The sequence below is a fragment of the Polyodon spathula genome, chromosome 14 (assembly GCF_017654505.1).
Source record: "Polyodon spathula isolate WHYD16114869_AA chromosome 14, ASM1765450v1, whole genome shotgun sequence".
In the NCBI taxonomy this organism is placed as follows: Eukaryota; Metazoa; Chordata; class Actinopteri; order Acipenseriformes; family Polyodontidae; genus Polyodon; species Polyodon spathula.
The window spans coordinates 15,092,377-15,115,740 of record NC_054547.1 but is presented as its reverse complement, the minus strand read 5'-3'; the positions used below and the strand labels follow the sequence as shown (position 1 = coordinate 15,115,740).

General features: G+C 38.6%; 1 protein-coding gene across 1 annotated transcript; it reads right to left on the bottom strand.

Moving 5' to 3' along the window:
- Positions 1-8,876: 8,876 nt before the first annotated feature.
- On the bottom strand, positions 8,877-22,734 carry LOC121326379 (RNA 3'-terminal phosphate cyclase-like). The gene is made up of 11 exons (XM_041269635.1): positions 22,225-22,734; positions 21,974-22,074; positions 21,006-21,149; positions 19,463-19,586; positions 16,844-16,902; positions 16,391-16,532; positions 13,426-13,550; positions 12,148-12,206; positions 10,463-10,557; positions 9,969-10,073; positions 8,877-9,305 (listed from the first exon to the last, which is right to left on the bottom strand). The coding sequence occupies exons 1-11, from the start codon at positions 22,267-22,269 to the stop codon at positions 9,207-9,209; spliced, it is 1,098 nt and encodes a 365-aa protein (XP_041125569.1). The 5' UTR covers positions 22,270-22,734; the 3' UTR covers positions 8,877-9,206.
- Between the last annotated feature and the right edge of the window lie 630 nt (positions 22,735-23,364).

Sequence of the window (23,364 nt, the reverse complement as noted above, 5' to 3'; positions counted from 1 at the left end):
ATACCTTGAAACGTAGGTACTTCTGGGGTTCATATACATTTGAGGCCAAGTGTTACCAAAAAAATCTTTCCTCAAAATATTGATTTTTAAATATAGATTTGTTTTCACTAATCTAAAGTAATGGTCATGTCAGTGCAAAAGGCAGTGCCGTGTTGTGTGTCACTCTACTGTAACTGACACTGCTGAAAGCATCATCTTGTATGTGAGATAAGGTAATGGGATGTAATCTGAAAGAAAATCCTCTCCTCAAAAAGCCACTGCTATAAAAAAAACATACACCAAGGCTGTAATTTTATACACATACAATGTCAGCTTTATATGTAAAGGGGAGTATGCTTTGTTTTTAAAAGTTTAATGAATTCCCTAGTTCTCTGTTACAATTCATTTGTAGTCATGTTTTGTTATCATTGTTGCAGCATTTTCTTGTTGAATACTTTCTGCCTCTTCAGAAGTCAGATATGGCTGTCACTTTCATCTGCTTGATTTTGCCAGTTTGCTTTCACACTGTTCTATAGTGGATGTTTGTGTTTCTTAACTACAAGAGGCACTAGCAGTCTTCTTATAAAGCTGTAAACTCCTGTAGTTTATACAAAAGTAAACGTTTACTACTACAGTATTATACTGTTACACTAAAGGGAGATTTAGTTTGTTTAAAGTTTCAGTTTCTACACCTATAATAGACTTGTTTGAGAACCACAAAGTTGCCTGCTTCATCCTGAATAATACATGCCACAAATATGAGTTTTACCTGCAGGAAAAGTAACAGGTGGCCTTGGCGGTTTGATATGAGGGTCCTATGTTTTCAAAGTGCCACCAGACCCCTAACACACCAGTTCCTGGTTGACCCACCACGTGTGATACGACTGAAGTGGCAAATGTGTGTCCTCCTTTCAGTGACTAGCTGCCTGCGTTCATTGCAGTAGATCAGAGTCTTAGCCTTCCATGTGCTTTAAATATGCTTAACTTCAAATTAAAAAAACATCACTCTCAGGGCTGCACATGTTGTGGGCATTCCAAATCAAATCAAATCTTCTTATTTAGCCAGACCAGTGATTTCAGGACATGCTGACTTGAAGGAGAAAATATAGAGCAGGAGTCTAAATTAGATACCCCTGTGGTCTATCAGAAAACTTGAAACACTGCAGATGAAGCATCTCACATAAAATAATTCTCGGGCATTCTCATTGCCTCCCTTAAAAAATGAAAGTCCAATGCATCTTCAATTACTAAAGCTGTCTGATGCCAGTGAAGCCCAGGCTGGCAGGATAACAGCTAGTGGTAGATTACGTAGCTGTTTTAGAAGCACAAACCTGCTTAAGTGAACACAGAACTAACACAGTAATCTTTGCTAACATGCATTTCAATTATTATATTTTTCAATGTATGTTTTTTCAAAGCTATTAATGATTGGCATTTACAGTTCACACCTTTCATGTTTTTTCCACCAGCCCGCTTCCATTCATTCACATGAACAACTGATTGCCACAACTTTTTTTTTGTTCTTTTCTTAACTCCTGTTTGAACCACCAGCATTATTTGTGAAGACCTTTATACCACAGATCTGTATTCAGTTGCTTTGAGTTCAGGAGATGTTCTTCAGTTCTAGTTGCCTCACCTGCCACAGATATATGTGGGTTTTATATGAGTGCTATCAGCATTTAGTTCAAAGAATTTAATTGTCAGCAAAATAGATGGAAGCATGATCCAAAGTAGCAGAGAACATCTCAGCTCAGGTGAAAACACCTTAATACAGACTGTAGTAATAAACAACATTTGAATGATTGTAATAAGAAACATCACAGAGAGGTAAGAAACATTAAAAAAAAGTCTAATACATTTGAAGCTATTTTTTTAATGCATTAATACAGATTTTCTAAGTGCAACAGTTAAAGGATTAAAGGATTAGACTGCTTCTTGCTTGTACTTAAATGCTGTGCTAAAGAGCAGCCTGACAGAAGTCTGGGGTTAGTGCAGTCCAGCTGCAATCAGACCTTGAACATACAGTACTGTACATGAAATGGCTAAGTACCAAATCAGGTAAAGCAGCAGTTAATCCATCGCATTGCTGAATATCCCTGACTAAAGTGAGGCAACATAAGGATTTTGAACTCCTCCACACTATGCACCTGGGGTGCTGGTCCTAGAATTGTGTTTCTCATCATTCAATGCCTCTACCTGCCTATTTCAGTACAGTGAGGTGAAGCAAGGCCAACAGATTAATAACAACCCAAGGCCACAATTCATTGTGCTTGTTTGTCCTAACAACTATCACACCAACAATTAATAGATATAGTAACCTATAGCAAAGCTGTCAGCCAGTAGATTTAAATCACCCTTATATTTGTTTCTCTTGTAATAAATGTTTTTTTCAAATTAGCACAGGTTTTGTATTGTTATACCTTTTTATTAGTTTCTGAATTGTTTACTGTATAGTAATACTCTAAAAGCAAAATGAGCAGAATTTGTGAACGCGGTAGTAAACAAAATGTTAACAGTTTCCCATCAAGTAAAGCGTGATAATAATAAATGATCACTCCGATGTTATCAGACCATACCCGCTAGTATCACAGAGATCCAAACACAGTGCGAGACTGCTGCTTGACCAATGGCCGGCCAGTAACAAGAATTGCTGTCATTCTGGCCGTCATTCTTCCAGGTGGAAATGTTTGACGTGTTTTGATGGGAAAAGGATGTGCAGGAACTGGTGTTTAATCGTTAGAGCACACAAATGTCATGCCTGCTTTCATCTTCATTCTTCCAAACACCCAATAAATAATGCCCAACTGCTAAACAACTTGAAGCACAATTTTCTAGCAATGCAATGTTTAAAGTTCTGCTGCTTAATGAAACACAAACAAGAATCACCACTCACCCAGGTAAGGGAAACAAGACCATGATGTGTTTGAAGTCAGGTTCAGTATAGTATAGTCTGCAGTCTTCTTAAAATAGGAGATCACTTTCATGTTTTGTTTTGATATACTCATACACTGATTCTGGCTGGTGATAGTAAGTGGAGGGTGACATTATCAGGAATGATTATAAGTGGAGTGTGACATTATCAGGAGTGATAATAAGGGAGGGTGACATTATCAGGAGTGGAAATAAGTGTGCTTGATGGAACGTACATTGTTAAAACAATATGGATTATTGTGACACATGCAGTTTGTAAACTGTTCACAACTTTTGTTCAATTTGTATTATATTAACCTATTTATAAACTAAATAAAAAATGTATAATAAAATAAAACCCAATATCATTGATAAACATTACTACAGTAACATGTATAAAGTGCCTTTAAATAAATCAAACCCTATTAAGTAGATATTTCTTAATGGGTTATAAACTAAAACCACGTGTGACCTAATAAAATAATAGAGCAAACTGTTTTGACAGTAGAGCACACCAGATTCTCACATATTAACAGTCTTAACTGTCCAACCAGAGTTTAGTGTGAGTTTGTGAATCTGATAAGGACATGACATCATGGAAAGCTTGCTCTCAACTCCCCTGTTCTTAAAGAGGCTGGCTGCACTGGCTACACTGGCTACACTTCACAGACACTCTTCCAGTCATGAATATTGCGCTCTCTCAGCCATGGCAAGTACTGAAAATCCATTTTCTTCAATCTCATTAGCATCAGCAAAGTCATCACTGACCCCCTTTATTGTTGTACTGAAGAGCAAATGAGTCCTTTGCTCATTTTGTTTTGTTTTACCTTTCATCAGGTTTTTCAAATGAAATGCTTGAGAACATCTAAACTGTAGCTTCCCGGTAATCACTTCCTGTGCTGTTGGTCACATGCTTTGATTGCAGAGAGATAGGAGGAAGCAGCCACCATTTTTAATCTATAAAAGGAAATGCCTATTTTTTTTTTTTTTTTTTTTTTTTAACTTTTATCCATTGATAACGTTGGTAGTGCTATAGATATGGTTAGAACGTTAATTTATTGTGGTTATTTTTGTTTCCAGATATTAGCCCTCAGATGCAACACAACTGTTACCTGTTCTCTTAGTAATGTCAGTAGCACCACAATATTATGTACCCTTTAGTACATTAGTGGATTTCTGGCCCTCTTTACCTGTCAGATAAAGCTGTGTTTGCACACCACAAACCCATTCTGAACTCCATTTTCCATGAGTACACAGGTCCAAAGATTGCCCTCCCTGCCCTTTGCCAGCAAGTTCATTCAGGTAGGAATAAGTTAGTAAGGCATTCTTAGGGCAGGCTGAATGAGCACACATGGTTTAAAACAAAAGTGATGAGTGATGGAGAACCAATTAGTTAGCATTTACAAAATTAATATATATTTTATGACCTGCTAGAAATCTCCAGCGGACATCACGAACCGGATTATGATTTGGTATCCCTGTGTGTCTACAAGTGCAACCCATTTCAACAATATCTCTTATCCTGTTCCTTACCTCCAACCAAAAATGCACAGTAAAATCACATTCAAACTCCACAAGTCTTAAGGACCATAAAACCATACTGTGAGAGCTGTGTGCATTCAAAGGGTTTTACAATTTGTACAGCAGTAATAAAGAATATGCCAATGTAGGCAGTCTTTAATAGGGTGGATGAAGGAGTCAGAATGTGACTCATCTTCTGTCTCATCTGTGGGCTAGTTTTCCAGCCAGGTATCCTTGACTCACTGTGGCAGAGTGCCCCGCTCCTGTACGGGGTTGTGAGTTCGGGAAGTGGAGAACGGGTGAGAGAGAGGAGAGTTGAATTAAATATAGCACTTGCTACAGTGTGCTGGAAGTGCCAGCACGGTACTTGTTTGTTGGGTTCGTCCACGTCCGTTTTCTGTTTTTTTTGTCTATCTGTTTGTTTGGCCAATGTGCCCTTTATTTTCAGTGTTGTGTGTTTTGTTTAACTCTTTTTGTTTGTAGCGTCTCAGGTTCACCACCATCATGTGTTTTGGTTTCTGTGTTCTTCCGGGTCTGACATCACCACTATCGTCATCCCGGTCACATATGGTGTCTGAAGAGGGATAAACCCAGCCTCCACACGTCAGACCAGGGAAGCGTTTTTTGTATGTTTTAAAAAAAAAAAAAAAAAAACTTGTTTTGTTTTTTTGTTTGAAGTGTCCTTTTGGAAAAAAAAATAAATAAAAATGGGAAGAAGTGGCAGGAGAAAGCAGCAGCAGGAGGTGCAGCAACAACAGCGTGGGACCGGTCGCGGGTCCCTTTGCATCTCTACCACGCCAGATATTTGCCTCGCCTGTCTGGATGAGGAAGCGTGGTGCTTCCTGTGTGGCGAGGTCAGGTACCTGCCACTCAGCCAGAGCCACGCATGGCAGGAGATGGAGGATCCTGAGTGTCCGGCATCAGGGGAAGAGGTCCCACTGGCTCAGAGGCTGACGAATTCACTCTCCTCCGAGGGAATCTGGCGCTGGCTGGTGGAGCCTGGGAGGAATGCTGAAGAGGCCCTCCCTGATGTGATCAACCTCCTGTGGGCCAGAGATGGAGAGCGATGGGAAGCCTGGGAAAAGCAACACCACCCAGTGTCCCTCCCAGACATTGCGGACATGGTAATCTGCTACCCGGCTGCAGATATGGCAGGGCTCCTGCTATCTCCAGCTACATCAGGAAAAGCCCCTTTGCTGCCGTCTCCAGCGCCAGAGGGAAAGGATCCATCACTGCCGTCTCCAGGGTCAAAAGGAGAGGAGCCATCGTTGCCGTCTCCATCAGCAGCGGGAGAATGCCTGAGGGGCAGGATTCCAAACGACTGCAGCCCAAGGAAGTGGAGCCCCCAGGTCCACAGCCCAGGATGAGAACAGCGGAGGAAAAGTGCCTGATGGTTCCACCTCCACCACTGTGGGAGGACTACATGTCATTCCCACCACCACCAGCAGAGGGAGAATGCCTGCTGGTTCCTCCACCACCAGCAGAGAAAGAATACCTGCTGGTTTCACCACCACCCTCACGAGGAGAGGAGCAGGAGCTGCCTCTGCCTCCATCCCTACCACGCAGGGAAGAGAACCAGGAGCTGGCGCCACGGAGCCAGCACTACCCCGAGCAATATCTTCCCTGCACAGCACAGCATCAACACAGACACCACTTTTCCAGGACTAAAGGGAGAGCTGCACCAGTCCCCTGCAAGTGAGGGAGAGCCGCATCTGTCCCCTGCAAGTGAGGGAGAGCCGCACCAGTCCCCTGCAACAGGGGAAGACTACACGCTGTTCCCACCTTCGTCGCCAGGAGACTGGAACAAAACGTTTGTATCTTTAATTATTAAACCCTGCAGGTGAAACTCCCACTTGGCTAATACAAGGTCACCAAAAAGAGTTTGAGTTTTTTCCAAAAAAAATGGTCTATTCTCCATCAGTCAATAGTGGCTTTTGAAAATAAGAAACCGATATTGACAACAGTTTTCACCTGAAGAGCTGCTCCCCTTGGGTTGAAAAGGTGACCGCATTATAATTGTCCACTCTCTCACATTCTCTCTGGGCAACAGTATCAACTCCAGTCAATATTTGTATATTATGGAATCAAACTATTGTTTACTGTAAACAGTATTTTTTAACACTGCCTTACACAGATAACCTCAGAGTATATTTTGCCTGGGGTTTTGCGCAGGATTGTATGGCATGCCGAGACACACTAGACAAACCCAGCATTACATTTTACATCTCTCCATTTGTGACTCCTAATTTTCTTTAGTAAGCAGTCCCACAGATTAGCAGATAGATATAGGTCAGGGTTTCGAAGGGAGGGGGAGGGTAGTGAATGGAGCTCATTGCCTCCATTGTGATCTGTATTATGACATTCAGATATGTTTGCATCTTATGATGGATCTAATTGGATTATAAGAATGCAGTAGTATTGCACTATATATGCACTCCTGTTGATTAGGTGATCAAACACTCCCCAGGTCTAGCTACTGAAATTAAAAATATATTTCTGCATTTTATGTAATTATTTCCAAGTAAATTGTGTATGATTTTGAAACTCAATGGCAAAAGTAAAACTTCAGAGAAAACTAGCAAGAGGAAGGCATACTGCAGATATATCCCGTTTATCTAACATTCTTAGCTACCAGTTCTTTTTTGTAGATACTAATATGAGGGTACAGGTATTTCTTATTGTAACATAGCATGAACTCTTTCAACACTGCAGACAAGTCTAGGAAATAGAACTTGATTCAAAACAGCAGGCCGCTACAGTGGTATAGGAAAGATACAATAAATCCATTCAAAACTAGAGTCTGTAAAAAAAAAAAAAAAAAAAACCCCAAGGATTTATAGTATAGCATGTCTGTGCCAAGTTTCATTGCAATTTGGTGAGCTCTTCTCTGAGATATGAATCCTCCTCAAGGTACAAAGAGATGAAGAGATGGCTGGGTGTCTAGTGGTTGTTGTCAAATCCAACTGAATACAAATAACACAACCAGTATTCTGTTATTCTTCAGAGTATTTTCTTTTAGAAACCGTTTACTGGAAAAGTATATAAGGCTGAAAAGCAGCACCTAATCAGAGTACTAAGCACCAAGAAAGTAGGAGAAAAACTATCAGGTAAAATAGAGGTTTGAAAAAGTTTGTAAAAAGTTTCACGAAATGCACAAGGCCTCAGTTAACTTGAAGCGTGTATGGAAGCTACTGGAAATCAAGATGAGCACATTAGGACTATAAACAAAAACGCTGTCTCTTCCTTAATCAAAACATCCAATACCTTTTTGTTTACAAAGGAAGCTGTTTAAGCTATCACAAGAATCCCTCCATCAGTATTTAAACCATTACTGCGACTATGTCTACTGCATGTGTAGTTTTTACTAGTAAATGGAAAAGACAGTGAACTACTGAATATGACATGAATTGGCTTTGTGTAAACTAAGTACTATGTAAACACTAAGGCCAACATGTTTCACCTGCATATTTTGTGACAATGGTAAATGTTCAGACTAAATATTTAATTGTTTTTAGTTCAAAATGTTATCCAAGTGTTAAAACACCTTAATTATTGCCAGAATATTTTTACCCAAATAGGTAATATTTTAACCACTCAGATTAATTTAATTTTAAACTTGTTTCTCTAAATATCTGTGCAGAAGAAAATATGGGAGGGTGTATTTCTGTAAAACAAATGTATTTGACTGAAATCAGTTAAATAGGGGCTACTTGATTGTTTGTCCTGTATTTCCTCTTTGTCAGACTGCTACAGTCAGTTTTATAAAGACACATTCGGTAAGTAAGAAGACTTAACAGCATGGATTATGGTATGAATAATACAATAAGAGGGGTAGTAAAGATTGTTAAATGCTTTCCTAATGCAACTGCAGCATTGCCAGACTCCGGATGCAATTTCCAACAGCAGGGGGGGGGTGACCTGGATTCCTGGGATCTTTTATTCAAATGGATTAAAGGTTTACCACATTGAAAATTAGCAGACAAAATCTCTGTAGCGCAGGACTTCTGCAATGAATACTAGACAAATCATTTTGACAAAAGCTTTGGGAAATAAAGGTTTTCTTAAAAAAAAAAAAAAAATAATAATAATAAAAATAATAATAATAATAATAATAATGATTTGCTACAAAAAAAGACTGAACACAGGATAACTGTTTGTAGGATTTCCTTCAAGGTGAATGCACAGGCGTACACGGCAATAAATAATAAATTGGATTATTTACGGTTCCTCTGTCTGTACTGTTGATAAGCTTATTTATAGCAGCCTTGCCCTACACCATACCCAGGTCACCTCAAAAAAGACAAAACTATACATAATTTAGCAGGACTGTCCTCAGATGAATGTGCCCAGTTATACTGTTGTTGAATAATTTGTGTAGTTGCACAAGTGGGCAGCTGTATTTGACTGCTCACACCTGTATGCTTGTCTTAAGGAGGTGCTGTAATTAAAACCTGCATACAATGAACACGATTCAAAGCATAATTTTATTGTAAGGTGAACACCTGAGCAACATACACACAGCACTCCACTGTTTCGTGTTGATGCGTGTGGAAAAGATCAGTGAACAAAAACAGGTTTACTATACAACTGCAGCTGCTTGCACTTCCATTTCCATTTCATGAAAGCAGACATGGCAGGAAATGAGGCTCTACTATCTGCAATATCCTTTAATTACATTTATTTTATTTATATTTTTTTAAAACAACCTAAATGTCTACTTTAGTCCATTTCCAAATGGACATTGGAAGAAAGCTTTGTCACAACTCAAAGTATTATTGCAGTATTCTAGAAATCATCTACAAACTTGCATTGGTCATCCCAATTCCTTGGCACTCAATTATGTGGGTGTCATCATTAGAGTCCTGATCTTCTGCCTTGGTAACTGTAAATTTAGCCTAAAAATAAAAAAAGGAAAAAGGACAACTTATGAGCACCAATACAACATGCAGAAAGAAAACCATTTTCTTTCACTGCAAACTTTTTGCTAACGTTTGTGACAACTCCACCCTCCAATTTGAACGATAATCAAGCCACATTCAACAATGACCTTATTTCGGGTTCGCCCAGTGGACTGAACATTGTAGTACAGCAGTGATAATGGGACATGGAATCAGAATTCATCAAAAACGCTATAAATCCAAACAGCTGCAGAGCTAAAAACTGACACCATGTAGATTAAAATAGGGCTATTTATGGATTCAGACAATGGAAGCCAAGATTCAGCAGTGCACGCAAGCTTATTGCATTTGTGACTTTAAGAAGTATGTGAAAAAACACAAGGGTCAAGGACTATATTTTAGCTGATATTATATATTTCTGACCACTCTGACTGGGTGAAAAATCAACTTGCATCTTACACAGCACCCTATTCTATATTTTGTATAGCAACAATAATGACACAGTATGGCAAACCTCAATGTTATACAAAAGTCATTTCAAATGGTGGAATCACATCTCTATCAGGGTCTACTATATACATTTTCCTCTGGATTGATCCCGATTGCAATTCAAATGCCAGAGAAAGGAATCCTCAGCCTCACGCTCCTCCACACACTCACCTTTGTTAACTGTTCTGCAACGTGAATAGCAGTCTGGGTGTGGAGTGTTAGAGGACCTGTTCTTATTCTTGATGTGCCATTTGCCAATGCCATGAAGATAATCATCTATTAGAAGAAAAAATAAATAATCACAATATTACATAGCATTAAGATATTGTACATGCAAACAAAGCAATAAAATGATATAATGTCAAAACCCATCCAAATAATCTGAAGATACAATTTATCCATCCAGATAGTTTAAGTGATTAATAAATAGTGTGGAAACATATGATGATGTCAAATGATGAGACAAAATAATATCCTATTGTGCACACCCTTCTAGGTACACAAGTGGTTTTGGGAAGATTAATCTGGACACTGATTTTTGGTATTGCTGTAATACATAACGCATTCTGAAAATGTAACTTTTCAAAGCCCCAATGTCCAGAACAGCTGAAGCAATGATTTACAACACAGCAGTAGCATGGTTGTGAATTCACAAGATCTCTTACTTGGTCCTGCATGTATTCATCTACACAACCGTTGTGTCTTGTATTCCTCAGTAGCATCTCGGCTGCTTCGCACCCAACCTTATCAGCATAGACACCTGAGATGAAAAGACGCAATTATTGTCTTGTACTTTATTTTAAAAAAACAAGTAAAAACCAATACTGAGACACAGAATAGGAGTCTGGTAGCTGATAAGTGGAATTTAAAAAAGAAAAAAAAAGTGTCTCTCTCTCTCTCTATCACACATATACAGCATATACACAAACAAAAAAAAAAATTATATATTATATATACACACACACGGTGCCTACAGAAAGTCTACACCCCCTTTCAAATTTTTCACCGTTTGTTGCCTTATAGCCTGGAATTAAAATAGTATTTTTTTTCCATTTATCTATACATCCTACCCCACAACTTCCAAGTGAAAAAAATATTCTAGAAAATTTGTAGAAAATGAATTAAAAATAAAAACTGAAATAGCTTGGTTGGATAAGTGTCCACCCCCCTTGTAATAGCAATCCTAAATTAGCTCAGGGGTAACCAATCGCCTTCAAAATCACACACCAGGTTAAGTCGCCTGCACCTGTGTTAAACTGTAGTGATTCACATGATTTCGGGATAAATTCAGCAGTTCCTGTAGGTTCACCTTTCAGCATGATAACGACCCAAAGCACACAGCCAAAGCTACACTGGAGTGGCTAAGGAACAAAAAGGTAAATGTCCTTGAGTGGCCCAGTCAGAGCCCCGACCTAAATCCAGTCAAAAATTTGTGGCATGACTTGAAGATTGCTATCCATCAATGCTCCTCAAGGAACTTGACAGAGCTTAAACAGTTTTGTAAAGAAGAATGGTCAAATATTGCCAAATCTAAAGTTCCCAACTATCCCAACAGACTCCAGCTGCAATTGCTCCCAAAGGTGCTTCCACCATGTATTAACTCAGGGGAGTGACTTATCCAATTATGATCTTTCAGTTTTGTATTTTTAATATATAATTTTTTTCCTCAATAAAAACTTTTTTTCCCCTTAACAGTGTGGAATATGGTCTGTAGATAAGTGGAAAAAAATCCTCATTTAAATGCATGAAACTCTGAGGCACTGACACAACAAAATGTGAAAAAAGTTCAAGGGGGGTGTAGACTTTCTATAAGCACTGTATTTATTTATTTATTTATTTATATATATATATATATATATATATATATATATATATATATATATATATATATATATATATATACACACACACACACACATATATATTATATATATATATATATATATATATATATATATATATATATATATATATATATATATATATATTTATTTTACACACACACACACACATATATATGACACAATACTACCCTCTACAAGCAAAATATTTAGTTCAAACCCAATACATCTTTAGGCACTAACCTGTTGCACTTCCTTATTTCTGAACAGCATTGCATAACAGTAATGTTAACTATCTGGAGAAATCCTAAAAGGTGTGGTAAGGTGTTAAATAAATGTTCTACCCCTAACTGGTTTCCACTCTTATCTGCCCATCTGCTTTAGTTCAGCTTTCAGCCTTGCATTCAGGTTCAAGCACACTTTTTACTTTTAATACTTCACAATCAGATTACTGCAAATCTGAAACAAGAAAGGATACAAAACTGGACTATAAACTGCTTAGAACTCACCCTTTTTCCCTAGTGCAGAAGCAGCAAAAACACAGCCTGTGGAAGACTCAGCAATGAGGCTAGAATGGGGGTGGGGAGAGAGAAATATATTCTAGTTACTTAGACTATTTTTGAAACAGCTAAATAGGAAATTAAATCATTTTATATCTCATGTTTGGAGGTGAGGCACGGAACCACAAAGGCATAAAGAGCTCTGCAGCGTAGTGGCTACTAATAGTTTACTTCAAACACAAATGAATCCTGTCTTTATGGTATATGGTTTCCTGTGAGCTGCACTTGGACAAACGGATCAGAAAGCACCCATTGAATCGTTCCGTCACCCCACGAAGTAAGGAAGATGGTCTTTTACCAGACAGTTATTCCACAGAATTTAGCACCGTCTGCCCCTCTGGAAATGAATCTCAGATTTATCAAAGGCATAAACAAGGCAATGTTGTCTTACCTCTTACAGAATTATACAATTATTTAACTGATGTATTATTTAACTTACCAGGTGCAAGGAATGTGTGCAACCATTCTCCTGATTAATGTGCTCTGAACAGACTGCACTTATCATAGCAGGAGTAAGTAAGTATCCCAAACAGGGACTTATTTGCTCAAATGGCAGTCTCCTGATCATTTAAAAAATAATACCCCTTAATTGAGCAGATCTAGCGCGAGTTTCAGTATGAACAACACGACTGGCCTTTATGTTTGATGCACAGTATCTTTTTTCTCGTAGCTTTTTTTCAATTTTTTTCTTTAACCTTCCAAGTACCAAGCAGTACCTTATAAAACATAAACTGCTTCCACCTTGTACCCAATAATTCCCTGTGCTGAAGGTCATTTCAATGGCCTGACCACACTCCAACTCCCAGCCTCACTTTGGTCACTCATTTAAAGCAGAAGTTCTAAACTTTTCTAAAGTGACACCTTAGTATTTATTTAAAAAAATTTAAAAAAAAGATATAAAAAAAAACACATTTAAAATACATTTAGCCTAAATATTAAATAGTAAACAAGCAGTTAAACAGATGAAAAGTGATGTTAAATCGTGCCAGCAGGAGTGAAGAAAATGGTTGTTAAAGACTTTGGAATCACTGTTTTTATTTTTCTACAGCTAGAGGGAAATCCCCAGTATGATCAGCAGAGCAAACATGCAAAAGCAGCCTATGGAATTTCATCCAGCCTGGAGACTCAAGAAAATGTGAAGGCCATGATTTCAGAGCTGCACTGCCACTATAGGTTATTGTGGGTCTGGACTCTACGATTATTAAAACATCAGGATTTACAACTCACATGATTCCATTCCCATTCCCAAAAGACTCGTCTTTCTTCTCCCTTACAGCCTGGATATTAATGTAAAGGTCTTTGATCTCTTTCCTGATGTATCGAACAGCTGCTGCCGACATGTCTTTTGCAAGCTAAACAATTAAAAAGAACAACGAGGACTCATTTAGACAGCATGGGTTCCCAGCATCTAAACATATTTTAGGCAGGTGGGTAAGAAAAACAAATCAATGAACTCCACATATGGACATATGCAAATGCATATAGTCAGTACAATTAATAGGAAAGCATTTTTCATGTAGGCAGCAAGGGTGCTCACACCTGCAAGGTCAAGCATTATCTTCCTGTGACCCCTACCTGCTGAAACTCCAGAGTTTCTATTGAGTCTCTAGGTCTCTGGGATCTGTCAACGATCTCCAGGTAACTGAGCTTATTATCGCTGACCAGAATTAAACACCAGTCCCCATATTTCACTTAAGGCCGGAGGGTTGCAATTCACTAAAAAGTCCATCTCTGCTAGCGCTATCATTGGCTGCTTCAAGTTTTTATATAAAAAATAAATAAAAGGACAGCGATCGGTGAAATCAGTTCATAATCATTTTCTTTTAATGGACACTTCAAACAACCAATGATAGCGGGGGATCTCAATTTAGCTGTCCATTCAGAGAAGAGGGATGTAGTTACGGGGAGAGGCTGTGTGAAAGCTCGCCGACGCAAACTGAGCGCAAAACGGAGGTGTCAATGTTTGAGAACCATTATATTTCAAAGTGAGTTTATAAAATAAATACTTACTTAAGCATTTTACTTAAAATAATGTCCCGTCCCGTCCCCCCCCTCAGTTATATGCTTCTATAAATACCACTGTGCTGTCAAGCTAACATATTCAACAACACTAATGGAGTGATTTTTTTTTTTTTGCTTTTGAATCCCCAGGGCTGGAATTTGATGGTAGCTATTGAAATAAAAAATAACTTGTGACAATTTGTTAAATTGTAATATCCAGCAAACCAGACTCCTACTTAAACATTCATAAACTAGTGTGGTTGTATTTGACAGTGCCATTACCAGTGCTGCTTGCGAGCGTGGTTTTCCACATGCCAACATTTTAAAAAATAAACCCCGCCTATCAGCCTCACGCCTTTCTGTCCTGATGCATACTGTGTGCAAGATGTCCACTGAAACCTTTGATCCTAAACCCGGCATCCTTGACAGTGGTGCAAACCGTTTTTTGAAAATTGGTGCTAAACTTTTTGAAAGTTTAGCATCAGAGAGCGGACTGGTGCTAAATTATAAAATGCCACCCTAATCAAGCCCCCCCTCACAACTTCTCACATGACACAAACTTTCTCTACTGTGCATGTGGAGTAGTGTGGGTGGATCATTTGAGTAGACCCAATGAGTAACTATCATCTATGGTTGCTAACGAATAATAAAAAAATAAATAAACGAGAGAGTCTATTGTCATTAGAATTTAATCCCGCACGTGCTATTCGAGGTACCCTGCGCTAAAATCTAGCTCCAAATTTGCACCCCTGTTCCTTGACATCCCAGTTGTTTGAACTGTTGGAGGAGGAGGTGGCGCTAGACAGCGACTGGGATAACGACCCCTAATTTTGGTGAGTACCAAACCATTTTCGTTGGTACTCAAGCGAGAACCTAATGATAAAAGTTGTGTGAACCACTGCTTATAAAGCAAATACACTTGTTGACAGCGGCCAGTGATATGAAGCTCAAGTCAGGGATAAATAGAGCAAATCAGTAGCATATCATTAAAAACTAAAAAAAAAAAAAAAAAAAAAAAACAACCCTTGACTGTTGTACACACATGCAAACATGTACATTTTAAATGGGATAAAGAATGTCCCTGTAACAGGGAGAGATCTGTGCTGACTCTGCTGGCGTGTTCACGGGCTGCAGTCGCCCAACAACTGCCTGTGAGTCATGGCAGTGACACGGGGAGGTGGGAAAGTGGATGTGTGGACTTTCCCCCTCTCTGAATGGCTGAGACGCGCTAAGAGTGCGGAAGCTTTGATTTGGGACCGGGAATCAGCCGGGAGAGAAATAAAGATTCACAGAGAGAGAGAGCGGGGAATCCTTGGGCAGACCCCGGCGTATTGCGAAAGAGCAGACTAGATAGCCGATAGAGTAGGACGGTGATCCGGGTCGTGCGGGTAGCGGCGACCGGGATAACGCTGCCGAGTGCAGCACCTTTTATTTGTAGTTTTGTTACTGTTTTGTTTTCCCTTGTTCTTTTTGCCTTCTGTTTTCATTATTATTTCTTTGAGCACCTGCGAGTGCATTTGCTGTTTGTGTACCAGCTGTGGTATTTCCGTGGTGCTGTCTATCATCGTTGATAGGCAGCCCACGGTCAACAGTGCCCTCTGCCGGAGAAAAACAAGAACCAATCTAAAATAAAACTGGGCACCTGTGTGGTGTTTTCAAGTACACCTGTCTGTCTCCTAGTCAGTGAATTACCCACACCCCTTCCACAGTCCCCATCAGGTTTCTCAACACTTCTCCAGTGATATGTAATTACATAAGACACACAGCCTACATATACCTCTAGATTCTGATAGTCAGCTTGTGTTAAAGAACGTCCTTAGCAAGTTTCATCATGAACGGTCTGTATACACCGCCGCCTCAATCACACACCATATCCTAGTCACTAAGTTACTGTGAATATTGGTGTTTACAAAAAGATTGAAGTCATGTACTCATAGAGCAAAGGCAACACAATGTGTTTTTAATCCTGTCCTTGTTTGGATGGACCACCTTCTTAGGGGTTGAGGGAGCCCTTCAGTGTCCATGCCCATTCAGTTCTAGATACCCAATGCCAAACTGTTTGTGACCAAAATACTCACTCCAAGCACTGAACCAAGAATAAGCCTAGTAGTGCAATAACCCAGAGAAAGCCCAGCCTGTTCATCATGATATCAGTGTCACGTGTGTGCCCAGCGCAACCCTGACTGCTTACCTTGTGAGGCAGTACCCCTGCAACAAATGCTCTTCCATAGATCTTAGTGATGGTGCCACGCTCCGTTAGGGTAACGGGAGTAAGCTCTTTCACTGGGTTTGTTTTCACAATAATTTCTCCACCTCCCTTGGGATAGTAACCTCTGTGATAAAACAAATATGAAAGCAGGGATCACATCCTAATTCTGCTGGGAGGCCTTCTGCAGTGTCAGTACTGTACAGTCTAGTGTCAGTTCAGATTATATAGCTTCTCTAGCTAGCATAGCTGCACCAATCATATACCTGCGGTAACAGTCCCTGGCCTCTACTACTTATATTTTTTTCCAGAGAGGAATTCAATGATGGCTTCATAGGTTTTCTTTTACTGCAAGTTCAGGACATCATTAGAATAGACATTTTCCTTGAAAATGTTAAAGCACACGTCTATAGCTGTCATAATAGCATTAACACTTACCTCATCTTCAAATCACAGTCAAAATGTACACCAAATCTTTCCACCATTGGCTTGAACACCTGAGGCAAAGGGAAAGCCATTGATTTAAACAGGTGCACCTCCCACAACATGCGGCACAGTATGCTACATTACCTGCACATTTCTTGAATGAAACAGTATAACTACCAGGTAAGAATCTAAAACATCCTACAGCTCTGCATAATCATGAAAATAAATAAATACCAAATAAACCACTGATCAAAACAGCATCTCTAATATTAAATGCTACATCTACTGTAGTCTGTATTCACTTCCTGTGCTACATGTACTTTACATATTCCTAAACCCAAGATTTGTAAGTGCAGCACAGAACAAGGGGTTTTTAGTTTATTGTTAGCAGCAGAAAAGCTATAGTGATGATGATCAGTCAGCTGGTAGCTCAATTTTTACAGCAACACAAACACATGAAGTTCCTGTCAAATGTTTGTCCAGTTTCTTTTTGTGTTACCCGAAACAAAAATAAGATGGTTCTAGTGTTCCGTGCTATATCGATACCTATGGTATGTCATGATACCAAAATCCCACAATACCTAACAGAGGTAAATTAAAAACAGATGAATTGTGTTTGTTTGTTTTTTTAGTTTTTCAAAGAAAACTCCAAGTGTGTGCTTTAAAAAACAATATGAACTAAGCTTATGTGCTTAGCGTTCTGGGAAAACATAGTTACTGCAGCTGTAACAACGAATACCGGAGAGAAGCCTGATGTGGAACTATTTTGTATTTCAGCAATCTGGCTGAAGGCAGACAGTCAACATGTCGAAAGTGTTGAAGTGAAAAACAAAAAGGAGAAAATGGCACCAATGTATTGAAGTCTTTCAGATAGTCACCCCGATCTCTTTGCAGAAGTTCACTTTGACTGTACTTTCTCCCGTTCTTTTAGTTTAAGTGAATCCCAGTGCATATTACTGCTAAAAATCCACAGCAAAGATAACACATAAAACAAGAATGCGCTAGAAGCTGATCAAAAGGAAGTTTGTTGATTGATTATTTTGTCATTACAGTGCATTTGCTAGAAGATGCAAAAATATAATTTGCCGACATGTCACTAAAACTGTACCGCATGTCAAAAATGTTAGCAAATTTGTGTTAATCTGTATTTTGTGAGTGTAATGTGACAGCTGTGAAAATCGACTGTTTTGAATTGCATGCACGAGTGGTGGAAAGACCATAATGAATACAGACATCACTGCCAGCATATCAGTTTCCCTAACTGAATCAACATGACGCTTCACCAGCACAGGACCTATAAAGCTTCCGAGGCACACTGCAAAAATCTGCCAATGCAGACGTCTACAGGTTCAGCATGAAAGCAATACACTTACAGTTTATTATAGTAGCCAGACTGGTTGTCTTTTGTCTAATTTACTTTCTTTGCAAGATTTTTAACAACCAAACAAGCATGATGGGCCGAATGGCCTGCTCTCGCTAGTTAAATGTCTTTTGTTCTTATTTAAGGTGCACTGGGGTGTTGTTTTGACCAAGACATTTGGCTTTAATATGCTTACAACAGAATTCTGTTCTAAAAGCACACAAGAGGAAGGCATCTACATTAGGAGCTAGTTTGTTACAGAAATGTAGCATTAAACATAATGCTTAAATTTGAATTTTTCACTATTGAATTGCGTATGTTAGCAACGTTTTTAGAAAAGCAGATATATATATATATATATCTCCACTGAACTTATTTTATTAAATTATTTGGAAGTGGTGATTTTCAATATATCCAGCAGACTATAAAATTGTAAAATGAATAAAACCTTTGTGTCTATTCCCTAATGTAACATTACTGTGTTTGTTTAAAATAAAATGTTTTACAGTATACATGAATCAATAGTTACTTTCTAAAAGTTCAGAACAGTATAGATTTATGGAGGTGTTATGTTGTATGTGACTAAGAACATAAGAAATATTACAAGCAAGAGGAGGTCCATTTGGCCCATATTACTCATTTGGTCTATTGATCCAAGCAAGAGCCTCTTGAAGTAATCGTGTAAATCAACTTCCACAACAGTGTTTCATTTTTTCATTCCTTGCTCACATTTTTAGGGCACTTCTAAGATACCCTTGTATGTAAAACATCTGGCCTAGTTATAAAGAGTCTGCTTCAAGGAAAGTATTTGTGTTATTTTGTTATATAAGAATCGAGACATAATAAAGTAAATAAAGTAAACTGTGTCTTTTACACTACTTGTTGCTCTTTCTTACCAGCTTTATTTGAATTTTATAGTTGGTGGCAATGAGCTTTGAATACACTGGAACTTGCAGGGATATTTAAACAGCATGCATTCTACCATGCTGTAGCATTATTAACTATATTAGCCTCCTATGCACTTGCAAAAAAAGGAATTTGGCAACCATTCAACATGTAATGGACATAAAATCCAAAGTATCGTGATAGTATCAAATATCATGATACTGTCCACTAAATGAGGTACCGCAAAACACTAGCAGCTTCCTAATCATATTATTTACATATAGAACAATAACAAATGCAAGATACACTCCCAAGAAGTGGTTACGACATTCATAATACCGGAGTTCCAAGTCTCCAGTTCTGCAGGGAGCCTTTAAAACCCTTACCGTTAAAGTGTAATCTATCTGGGGTGCCATCTCTGCATTGGTTCCTCCTTTCAAACAGAGCACAGAAGGAGAGTCTGCAAACAGCACACACGGCAAGGACACTTGCATCAGCAGAACTACACTCCTAAGAAAACAAAAAACAAAACACAACTTACATTTATAAATGTTTAATATTAAGAATGTTCTTAACTTTGCATACATGAAATATCAATTTCAGCCCTGGTGAGAAGTGTGCGCACGCACGCACGCACTCACACACACACACTGTGCAAGACTAATATTCTGTTCATGTCAAATGTGTTCCAAGTCCACACAGCTGAAATTATCTTTGATGAACTGAACCCGACAGCACCACAGTTTAAATAAAACAGGCTTCTGTGGGAGACCTAGGCAACAGAAGTGGTTTTGGTTGTTTTCACAATGCAAACCACAAGTCATGTAACTTGTTATTGGTGTATTCATTTAATAAATAAACATCTTACAGTAGTTAGCCACCAAGATTTGCTTTGTTATTTATTTACAACATGTTTTAAACATTAGAAATGACAAATAATACGACCACTACTGATAAAGGAAAAGTGTTTCATCATCTATTAGAACCTACAACAACAAGGCCCTTTATCCAGCATTCATGTAATAAAGCAAAAGTGTATTAATTCCAAAAAAAAAAAAAAAAAAAACGAACAAAACATTTGGGCAGCACAGCATCCTCATGTCAAACTAAGCGTTGTTAGCCAAATGGATTGACAGATCAAAACAAGTATGCAATACCTATCACCATACGCAGATCACAATACAATAGATCTCATGGTCCTGATGTGAAATAAGACAATACATTATTTATGGTGATCTATTTTGGTATAACTTGGTTTGGGGTGGGGGGTATGTATTCATATCAACTTTAAATCACACATTCATTTTTCTTAACTATTTGGTAGAGTGCAAGTAGCTATGTATTCATTTTAATTATGTAAGGAAGTAGTAGTATTCAATTCACAATAAATACATTTTACCCCTGCTTGGTTGCCATATAAGAGAGAAATGTATAACAAACAGTAACGGCTCTGCATCAGTTGTCCTTATGTGGGGAGAACTGAATTAAAGAACTCTGTTGCAATGCGATGTAAACAGATGTAAACGAGACAAGCTAAGGTGTTGATAATTAACACCGAGTTAATTAAGTAACTTGCTGTACACTGTCCATGTCGATAGCACACCTTCTCACATTCAGTGTCACGTTGTGCCTTTCAAGTGTTCTCTGCAGCCATTATCCTCCTCCCATCACTGGCCATTTGCTTCCGACCAATCAGTTGTGGTCTTCTAGGGCATCTGTCATTGCTTTTAAACTAGTGACACTTGTCCGGTGACAGTTTTTTGATGATCATTTTTATAAAACATGGATCCTTATGCACTGACAGCATCAGTCTGTCATACCACATGTATGTGTGCTTAAGCGTGCAAGGTATTTGAGATTGTATTGTCGACTTGTATTATTGTTACTTTCATGTAATATTTGCATTTTTTTATGGCAGGTGAGCCTTACCCTGCAGTTTTGGTGTCTGCTGTGTAGTCTCCTCCCTTGACTTTACCAGTTGTTAAGGTTATTTCGGTGGACCCCACTTCTCCCCCTTGAAGCTGACCAGCGCACAGATCTCGGACCAACTCAAGCCCTGAGAGATGTTGAGGCCTAAAACAAAATCAATCCAATCCATTTACCTCAACACAGCGTGAGGTAAACTAATTACAGCACACAGTGTCAACTAATTCGAAAACTAGTAAGAACTTACAAATGTTACATTTATATGATTAGCCTATAAAAAACGATCACTAAACACCAAGTCAGATTTTACGGCACAATCTTTATCGTGTTGTTGAAGTTTGACTTGGAGATTAAAAAAATAAACATATTTACAAAGAAAAAAAATGTTTAGGAAAATATTTGGGTTTGTGTGCTCTGCAGCTTAAAAAGGCAAATACACAATATAACCTTGTGATCGACATTTCTGTTAGTATATTAGAACTGCAAACATGTTTTACTTATATAAATATAAGGGGGGGGGGGGGGGGGGGGTGAAAATGGGTTAATGGGTTATGTTTTCAACATGCCATGTGCGTGGGAGTTAACAAAGGACCAGATGGGGCGGAAAAATCAATGAATAAATGAATGGAGTACAGGCTAGATTGTACAAAAAAAAAAATCATACACGTTTTTGTCTCTGAACTTGACAAACAAACTTTCAGCCCGCTGCGGTTGCAAAGACTGTGAATACAGAGGGTAGAACAGCAGGTAAATCTACATTTTAAAAAGTTGGCCTTTCTTCTTTCTCGTCTCAGTCGCAGCGCCCTGCGGTTTTTCCTTTTAGGCAAACAGAAGTACAGTCCTTCCAACCTTGGTATACGAATGATGTTGTTATCCGGATATTGTACAGCTATAAACATTACTACCCGTACTTAGACAATTATATATTATCAAATGATTTATGAAATACTGGTACAAATGCGCATAGTTACCTCAAACCTGGGGTACTCCTTCCAGCCCTTATATTGTTGATTCTGATAGATGCGCCTTGGATGCAACACAGTGCTGCCGACACACGAAGGATCTGCCCTCCCTGAACAAGCAATGGTTATCAAGAGATTATTTTACAAACCGTAAATTGAAATTAACAAAACGGACACATTTTATATATATATATATATATATATATATATATATATATATATATATATATATATATATATATTGAATGTGCAATACTTACCCCCTCCATTATGCTTCCATCCATTTCAAACGTTGTTGCGGCCATTTTCGGGGAAAAAAAAAAAAAAAAAAACGTCCAACGAACTTTAAATGATTTTTCTAAAATCAGTTCAGGAATATTTTGCTGTGATGAGCTAAGACACTGAAGTATATTGTTGTCACTCACTCTGTGAATGAGTCAGGCAAGCGTTAATCACCGGCTGCAGAATCAATGAAACAATGCCGCCGTGCTTGCACACAGATTTATTGTTTGGGCCTCTTTCTTCCACGGCTTCGTTCTTTCCCTCGAATTGATATAAAAAAAAGTTGGAACTTCCCCTTACTTCGTTGTGTAGTTTTATGTTCTTGTACAAGTTATTCACTTTTGTTCGCAGTAGACAGCTACTCGCATCTGCATCAGGGGTAGATAAATGGACTGCGCCATATTAATACAACGAGACATGCGCACTGGAGCAGAACGTGTTCCGGCTCCTACACAAAGTGTTTGAGCAGTGTTAGCAGTACAGTACAGCTTTGCAACATAAGCAGAGATTGTGTTGCGTTGCCAGTCACAAGTTCACATAACAACCAGGGAATCTCCCGTGTTCACGTGAACTGTACTGTTGTTTTCCCTTAAAGCTGCAGACTATCATAACAACGTTCAGTTCTTCCACAATTTAGACTGAAATCTGGTTCCTTTTTATTATATCCCCAAAGGGTTTTACAAACATGGACGCAAACTTTCTCCACCTGTGTTAATCTGTGAGACAGATAATGGTGCCTCAGTATGGGGATCGGAACACTGAAATGTGGAAGAGCCCAAGCTTAACCGGGGGTAACCTCGCTGGATGGAAAAGTACAGGCTGAGTTCTCCCGTGCAAAGTGCATAATAATAGGGGCATGGTATAGTCAGTCCGCCTCTGGACCCGTAGGGAAATGGTAATAGATCTAATTTGGAATGTGATGTAATAGCTGTCCTGCGTTTTTTGTTCACGCTGGAAATCTGGTACCTTCCTACAACTAAAGCTACCTTTAGGGTCTGTAAATGAAATGAATGTTAACGAGTGTCCGATAAACGCGAAACTACAATGGAAGTTAAGAATGTAGAAACACCTTACACGATTTATATTAACAAAAACGATATATTGGTTTTTATTTTCTT

Bases quoted from the DNA above. Each gene is read 5' to 3' on its own strand.
- LOC121326379 (XM_041269635.1), bottom strand. From the start codon at position 22,269: ATGGCCGCAACAACGTTTGAAATGGATGGAAGCATAATGGAGGGG. The intron at 16,533-16,843 runs GTAAGTGTTAAT...GTTTTATCACAG, and splicing joins GACTGTGATTTGAAGATGAG to AGGTTACTATCCCAAGGGAG. The intron at 9,306-9,968 runs GTGAGTGTGTGG...TTTTATTTTTAG, and splicing joins TTGCAGAACAGTTAACAAAG to GCTAAATTTACAGTTACCAA.